At 43.2% G+C, this 8314-nt stretch overlaps 1 protein-coding gene across 1 annotated transcript in view; it reads right to left on the bottom strand.

Moving 5' to 3' along the window:
• Positions 1 to 217: 217 nt before the first annotated feature.
• SLCO3A1 (solute carrier organic anion transporter family member 3A1) overlaps positions 218 to 8314 on the bottom strand; it is a 131568-nt gene continuing 123471 nt past the window's right edge. The window contains exons 9-10 of the mRNA XM_069026336.1: positions 7856 to 7920; positions 218 to 3427 (exon numbers count right to left, since the gene is read on the bottom strand). Of these exons, the coding sequence (XP_068882437.1) occupies positions 3048 to 3427; positions 7856 to 7920 (445 nt within the window). The 3' untranslated portion in view covers positions 218 to 3047. The remainder of the gene's footprint in view (positions 3428 to 7855; positions 7921 to 8314) is intronic.

Here is an 8314-nt window from a genome sequence, read left to right as displayed (position 1 = left end):
GCTGGTGTGGATGAAGGGTTTGGTCTGTGTATTTTTTTAAACTAAAGCTCTGTTCTTAAATCAGTACCAAAGCACTGACAGCAAAGCCCTTCACGATGCAGGCATCAGACCTAACCCTGGGAAAAAAAAAGCGTGGCCTGGGGCGGGGGGGGGGGGAAGCTCTTCAAAAGTTCCATTAGCAAAAGAAATAAAATAACAATCATGCAGGAGTTTCAAGTTACAGCTTAAAAATAACGTAAGTAACCTCATTCAACTGCATCTCCCACACAAACTAAGAAAACAAATGGAAAAGGTAAAGAAGAATAAAATTGAAAATGTTATGTGCCCTGTTTCTATAACTCCAGTCAAGGGGGACTTTTGACTGTACCAAAAAGCCACAGCTTGTGAACGCTGGGAGTTTGTTTTACCTCATGTCAATCAGCATGCTATTCTCCTTCACCTTGGACTTTCAGAGGGGAAAATCATGAAATTGTGAAAGGGGTTATGAAATTTCAAGCAATCAGGCTTTTAGAAAGGTTCTATTCTGTGACATTTGTGTTCTAGTCTCAAAGTGTGTGTAGAGTATAAAATTATGAGCTAACATTTGCAAAGACAGCAGTCTAAGTAATAAATCTGCAGAATGAAGAGAACTGTATAGAATGATTTCAAAGGCTTATACTTGACAATTATATATATTTTATGAGACAGTTATGCACCCTGTGCCTTTTTTGAATTCATTGTTTTATGGATGCAGTATCTCTATTTTAGCAGACAGGATATACTAAACCCATGTAATGGTCTAAAAAGCATCATTTACCACCCAACGCAACAATGGCACTGCATAGCTTAATACTTTTTTTTCCTTAAACTCCTTCATCAATCCAGTGATTTTAACATGGCTGAAACCCAGGAATTAAATATCTGCAGTTACAACATTTGTTGAGTATTTGGCACAGTGGAGTTTTATTTGATACACCCTTTTTTCCTGCCCTCATTGTTGCTGAACATGTAATTCTGTGCATAAATTACAAACACACATGTGAAGTCAGTCAGGTGGAAGCAGTTTGATGCCCCACACCCATGTTGCAAAGCCTAGATAAGAGCAAAGTCTGCTAAAAAGGTGCTGAACATGAGTGGTGAATTATTAACCCTCTGTAATTGTGCCAGCTCTGGGGTGTCCACTGCCAGCAATGGACAAGGACTTGGGGAAGATCAGCCCCTCTGGCACCTGCGTGGAAGTGACACCCAGAATTTGACTCAACATGCCAGGTTCCTTCTCTAAACATCCTCAAGGTCACAACAGCTTCAAAACTCACACAGAAAAGGAACTTTTAATTATGATGCTAACCCTTAAAACCCTTCTGACATTTAGTCCATCAGAAACAAGTCTGGTTCCTGGGGAAAAATGCATCAAATGCCACCAATTTGTATTGCTTCCCAGCAGGAATGTTTTGGAAAACAAAAATATGCATGCAAAATAAGTCTGACCCCCATGCTTCTTGTAATCAGATGAAAGTTTCCCCACGGTTTTTGCAGGTTTAGGTAAAACTGCATTGCAAGAGCCAAGCCAAATCTGCTCCTGCATGGATGCTTTGTGGGGAGCTGAATGGAAGTTTGAGTTGCTCAATGCTGGCCAACCTCTGCTCCCACAACCCAGCCTTCCAGAGGAACACTATTCCCACGTGTAAGAGCAAAATGCGGCATCCAGGAGAGGAGATTATTCCATCTTCCTCACACAGCTTCCACTGAAAGTCAGTGGAAATGCTCAGGTGAAAAGTAAAATACCAATTGTGAGGGTTGAAGGATTAAGGTCAGTATCCCTCTCATCTTGTACACACACACGCACACACACACACACACTTACTTTAAAGAAAACATCCACCACACAATTTCTAGATTGCAAATTATATATATATATATCTTTAAAAACTGGAGAGAACATAAACAGCCTCTCCACATATATATGTATTCACTGAGTCACATAGAATATGAAAAAACTATATTATGTAAATCATCATATTATCTATAATTCTCCAACTGACAATTGTTTTTATAGAGACACAGTGCATTCATTCTCTTTTTTAAAAACATATTATGTGTCTTCATTGGCTTGGTAGCATATTAGAATGAAGGCGTATGGATAAAAATGCAGAGGATTAAACAAACCCCTTGAGTCACATCACGTTTGGGTGAATTAAACAGGATCCTTTCCCAAACTAGCATAAATAAATCCTCCTCATGGAAAAGTGTCAGCGATTTAAGGGTTAACACAGATTTGAAAATAATTTTAAAAAACATCTTATTAGAGGACTACACAGATAAGTATTTGGAACTCATCCCCCTTTAAAAATGACAGCACGTTTGGCAAGTGTGAGCAAATGTCTTGAACTCTACTGGGTTTGAGATTTGAGCGCAGCTATTCACAGACAGCCACAAAGCTGCAATCTGCGAATAAGCCTGGGCTGGAAGGACTTGGATACCCCTGACAGCATTGCTCGCCACCGGGAAGGTTTCCAGCAGCTTTCAAGGTATTTATCGTGGACTCGTGGCTGGTGACAGAGTGTGACTGGTGGAAGGACTCCAGCACCGCTCCCTCTTCGCCATCGCAGACACAGCAGGTTGGAGCAGCACCCAGCCTGGCCAACCCTGCAGGGCTCCACACACCTCATCTCAACTGGGAAAAACCTATTGCTGTTATCACCTTGCTGTTATCACCTTGCTGTTATCACCTGGCTTTCTCTATGCCTCGTGCCCAAGCCTGTGCCGAGCTCTCCGGTGAACCTCTGCAGATGCCCTCCTTGGAAGCTCGTACTGTCATCAAAAGGGCTGGTACCCAGCCACAAGGGCTCCCTGCTTTCTACATCACCCCGCAGCATGTCACAAGTGATCCCACTGAAAGATGCTGTTCTCAAGAATCCTGGCTGGGTCTGACTTTGAGAAAAAGACAAAAGTTTCCTGTGTTGCCGTTGCTGTTTTGCAGTTGTGTTTCTTCTTTCATTCGTGCTCTCTCCTTGTTTTTATTAAAAAGGACCCTTGTATTATTAATATAGTTCACCCCTCCACAGTCACTATAAAACAGACTCCATATTTTCACACCACTCATGATCTTCAAGGTTATAGATAAATTTTGTCCTATGTGGTTGATTTTGGGGCACCGAGTCCCGCCCCAGATTGTCTAGGGTGAGAGTAGAGGCAAAAAACTCACTAGTGCTGAGACCACCTTCGTGGTTCTTGATGTATCTTTTATAGTTTTTCCTCAAGCACTGCCAGGTGGTTGTGTACAGGATGAATGCAAAGGACTTGAGGGCGATAGCAATGCTGACATACAGGTATCTGTAGACCACGTTGTCGTACAGCGCGCAGGCTCCTTGCTCGCCACAGAACGTGCTCCAGAACAGACACGTGGAGTCAATCCCGGCCCCGAAGATCAGCGGAGGTGGGATAAAACCTGCCAAAATAAGAGAGACAAATCATGCTTTTATGATCCCTGTGATAAAGAGAGAAGACGTGACTGCAGCGAGTGGAAAGAGGGTACTTTATCAAGGTTAATAGTGCCAGCTGCAGCCTGTGATTCTAATTTTTAAAGTTCTACATCAGCCTAAATGAAGTCTGTGGATGAGCTTTTAGCTTGGACTTAATGTCTACAGAAGAGATTCCTGCTGATATCAACACGCAGCAAGGATCTTATTCAAGTTTGAGTGGCTTTTATTAAGCTTCTTGTTTGCCTAATGAGACTAAGTGGAAGGGTGAATGAAAGAGGAGGAGGACAGTCTTGCAGCTCACTCTCTGTTTAAACACTGGCAATTCTGCACTTTAGGGTGTTCACTTGAAGGATCTCACAACACTTGAGCACCTAAACAGCTGGGGCACTGAGATCCAGTTCTGGATGGTACCCTGACATAGCAAAAGCTTTTCTCTGGGTCTAAGGAGAAGAAACAATAGCCTCTAACAGATGTCAAAGATGCCATCTGAAAAGAAGGGAAAATTTCAGAGTGCCATTAAATGAAATATCACAGCAGGACTCTCCCACAGCCACTGCAGCTGACTGCCAATGAGTGTTTCTCAATCATAGTTTGCAGCAGAGCTGCAATCTTAAAGCAAAATAATCACTCCAGTCTCCTTTAACTAATAAAGGCAATGTTTTTCTTCTCTACTTTTCCCCATCCCACAGGGACACTGCAGCAAGCCCCCATTTCCCATTAGCCTGATGGCGATTAGGACATCCACGTTCCAGCTCGAGACTCCCCAGCCAGCGCACGTGCACCGAGTGTGCAGCACTGGGAAGAAAATGTGAACATTCTACGTAATGTAACCATTTCTCTACCTTCTGCTGTATTTATGGGCAGAGGCTAGAAGCAAATAAACCCTGAAAAAACCCCTGTCTGATAAAGTCACTGCTGTGGGTTAAGACAGCAAGCAAAGGAGAGCATTGCATCTACTGAAATCCAACAGCAGGCAGGCACAACAGCCCCCTGACGGTATCAATGCATCCGTAGGTGCTGTGATGCCTGAGACTCTATAAATACCTGTGAAAGCAGACACAAGGACTGCAGTTTTTAGACAAGAAAGTGTTTAATCTTGGATCCAGTTTCATCATTAACCTGGATTTCCAGGCTTAAAGAAGATACCTTCCTTCAGCTTGTCATGAGCAAAGTAGTGACATTCATGACATGTATCCTAAGACTACAAATAAACTGGCTGTCTTCACTGTTTCCCTGTGGTAACTGAGATCTCTTTATTTTATTTTGTTGATGACTGGAGCTCTGCAGATTTTGTTTGATCTTCCTTATACGTTGATAAATGCAGGAATTAAGAAAGGCTATATGGGCTTTTGGTGCTCATTTTAACCAGTCATTAATAACACAAATGTAGTAAATAAAACCAGATGATAAAGAAGCAAGACAATCTGTTTGTTAGAAATACTAGTCCCAGTCATCATATCTAAAAACATGTCTATGTTCTGGAAAAAAATATCAGCATCAGCTCTTTGTTCATCATTTCAATGACTGGAAATTCCAGGCTGGGCTGGTTCTGCTTCTAAGTTAAAAGATGCTTTTTTTGTTGAAACCTGTGAATAAATGCACACTCAACCTGGATTTTAAAAATTCAGCTGGGCTCCTGCCACAAACAAGCAAGAGGCTGTGCTGCTGACTGCAGTTTGTGTGCCCAGTGCTGCTGGCTGGCACCTCAGGGGTAACACCCAAATGTGACAGTGACTGAGGAGCCACCTTCTTTCTGGAATAGCAGAAAACTGCATTTGGATCATAATTTTGAGGTGAGAGCCCTACTTGTTAACATGCTGAGACATGTTGACACAAAGCTTTGGAGACGTGCAGGCTGAACTTCAGAGAGAGCTGCCATCCCCACCTGCTGGCTTCAGCTGGCCTGCCTGGTGTCCATGACAATCTGGCCTGGAAAGTGCTCCTCATAAGACTTGAGAAAGGACTTACTTGCCTTGAACTGCAAAGCTACTCCCATGTGAATGCAGGCATGGATGTGGATGTGAAAAACTTTAGCAACCAGTGAGTATTTCAGGTTGTTTTAGCAGAGGAGAGGACAAGAGACTCACAGGAGTGACTTGGTGCCCAGAACTCCTGAGACACAGGAGCACTGCACACCAGAAACTCCTCCTGGAACACTGTGAGGTTTTGTTATGTTAAAATAAGAGGCAAACAACATGAGGTTGCAGGAAAGAAATCGAAGGAAGTGCCCTGGTAAGCAGAGGCTCTTCTAGGATGCACGGTGAACACCACCCAGAAAGTGATGCATCCAGGATCTTAAAGGCCTGAAACTCTTTGCCATTCCAGACAATTCCATTCCGAACCTTTGGCTCCAATGGCACTGCTTTACTCTCTTCTCTGGGAAACTGCAGTAATGCTTTTATATGGAGACATTGTTAAGCTGCCCTCTCACAGCAGAATTCCTATGAAATAAGATAATACATGCAGGAGGATACCAGGAGAATTCAGTCATGTTTCATGTTATTACAGTGAATATTAGAGAGAGTCAATCATGTTCTACCTCTTACTGCAAAGTGTTGCAAAAATTTCTGCTATATATATGTATATATATATATATTTCATTGCAGAAACTGTAGGGCTGCATAAAAAAAGGTGCTTCTGTCTTACTGAAATCTATTAGCTACTATTGCACCTTCGGGTCTCATAGCTCTTCCATTTAATTCTCTCCTTTGGTTCGAGAAGCAGCTATTACCACTGTCTTCTTAAGTCAAAGCTTAAAGGTGAACTGAAAAGCTTTTAAAATAAATCAGAGAAGCTGTTCTCAAACCTCAGGTTGATAGGGGCACAATTTGGGTACCTCTGCTCACATGGAAAAGTATCTTTCTCTTCATTTTCTGTGCGTTCCAGCTACCTTGCTGATACGCTGCAGGATGTGTTGTCTTATTTCATGGGAATCCCGTAGTGACAGAGCAACATATAAAGATTTGAGTTTAAAGTCTCACTACGGCTTCTTTACTGGAATGAAAAGAAGAAATTTGTTCAACTTAAGCATACATGTCTGAGCCTGGTTTTAGAGGAATTCAGGATGCTGCTATCTTGAGAGGCTTCACTCTTTTGAAAGGAAGAAACGAAAGAGAAAAATCTCTCCCCTTAGTATTTTTCCTTTGGAAACAAGAGCCCACAGCCATCCCCCTTGCACACTTGCCTGCTGACACTCCACATTCAGCCAGTCAGAGCTGAAGACAGGCCAAAACCCACGAGGAGCAGCACCAGCAGCTAAAGAAAATGCTGCGTTTGCAAGGCTTGAACCACAGCTGACCCAGGTCATCCCAGAAACTTCCCTTTGAGTTATCTGAGCTCTGGGTAAGTTAACTTGATGGAGCTTTTTGTATGACTGCAGGTACTGCACCAAAACCAATGGGCATCTAATTGGCTTTGTAAACTGGTCTGGGAGCATCATTTCCTGTTCAGCTAACAGGGAATAAGGTGTTAAAAAAGTAAGTTAAAAAATGAGGTAACTTATTCAAAGCAATATCTGGTACTGCTGGATTTTCAGTCCTGTACTTGCCAGTGTCTCGCTGTAGCCTAAGAGATGGCACTTTAGTCTCCAGCTCATTCCTTTGGGACCAAAGGAGCCATGCAGGGAAGGTGCTCCCTGTGCCCTGCTAAAAAAACAAAATTCCACTCCCACAACATGCAGAAACCCTGGGCGTGAGATGGACCCACACAATGACGGATCAGAGGATCCCTGAATCACTGAGACTAATGAGCTGAAATAAAAGAGCTTAAAAATAGGAGCCACCTCTTCCAGAGGAGAGAAAAACTCCACCCAGAAACAAGCAGCAGGTGAACAACAGCCTGGTGTGTTCCCTTTAATTCATACTTGAGAAGCACATACTGGTCAGGAGGAGGAGCCATGTGCATTTTAATAGGATATTAACCCACAGGAGGATACAAGGACTCAGCCTGTCTCATTTTCCTGGTTTCCTTTCCGTGACACCCAAAGGAAGGGGCAAACCCACCATGTAACACAGGTCCTGCCCCTCAAAGGAGGGTGAAAATCCATATCCCTCTACTTCAGCAATATGCAATACAGCAATAATTCTGCAAGCTGCTGACACGTTAGTAACAGCTACAGAAGAGAAACTGGTTGTGTGGGACCATGGGAGAATCTGTCATTTCTCATGTAACACTGCATTTTCTTCCATTAGCACAACAAAATAGCAGGAAAAGTGCCTTCAGGAGCCTTGATGTGAAATTCTTCATGGAAAGGTCTTGGGCCCCAGTGTGTCAGACCCCACTCATGGCAACGACAGCTCTACAGGGACTAGAAATCAACGTCTGCATGTTAAAAAAAGAGTCTTCCATGGGGGAGCAAAGGTTAGGAGAGAAGGACATACAACTTTTGTACCTACCTAGCAACCGGAGCAGCAGGAAAAGCACCCCCAGAGCGTAGGACTTGAGTTCGGGGCTCACGGTTCTGCAAGGAGGAGGGAGGGAGAGAGAAGAGAGAGAGAGAGAAATCGATTCCTGTTGTTCTGCTTTGATTAACACACCCCGTGGCCATTCTGTGCTGTCAGCCAGGATGCCACCAGCACCTCTTCAAAAAGTCATTAATGGGGCTTTTCTTCTGCCTTCTCCTGAACTGCCTACAGCCCCAAAAGTAATTGCATTGGTGACAGGTTCAGGAATTAGCCAAGTCATTAATAACAACAGCTAATCTTGTCACTGGATGGGGAAAAATGGAATTCCCATCTCATTAAATCATTGTTTACAAGCTCCCTATCATGTTTTCAAGGCTCCAGATGTTGAGAACTGGAGGGAGAGAAAACTTTTGGTTCTGAAACTCCCCAGACAAGAACAAGAGAGGGAAG

The sequence above is a fragment of the Aphelocoma coerulescens genome, chromosome 10 (assembly GCF_041296385.1).
Source record: "Aphelocoma coerulescens isolate FSJ_1873_10779 chromosome 10, UR_Acoe_1.0, whole genome shotgun sequence".
NCBI classification, from domain to species: Eukaryota; Metazoa; Chordata; class Aves; order Passeriformes; family Corvidae; genus Aphelocoma; species Aphelocoma coerulescens.
Note: the sequence above shows the minus strand (reverse complement) of the source record. Positions and strands in the feature narration are given on the sequence as shown.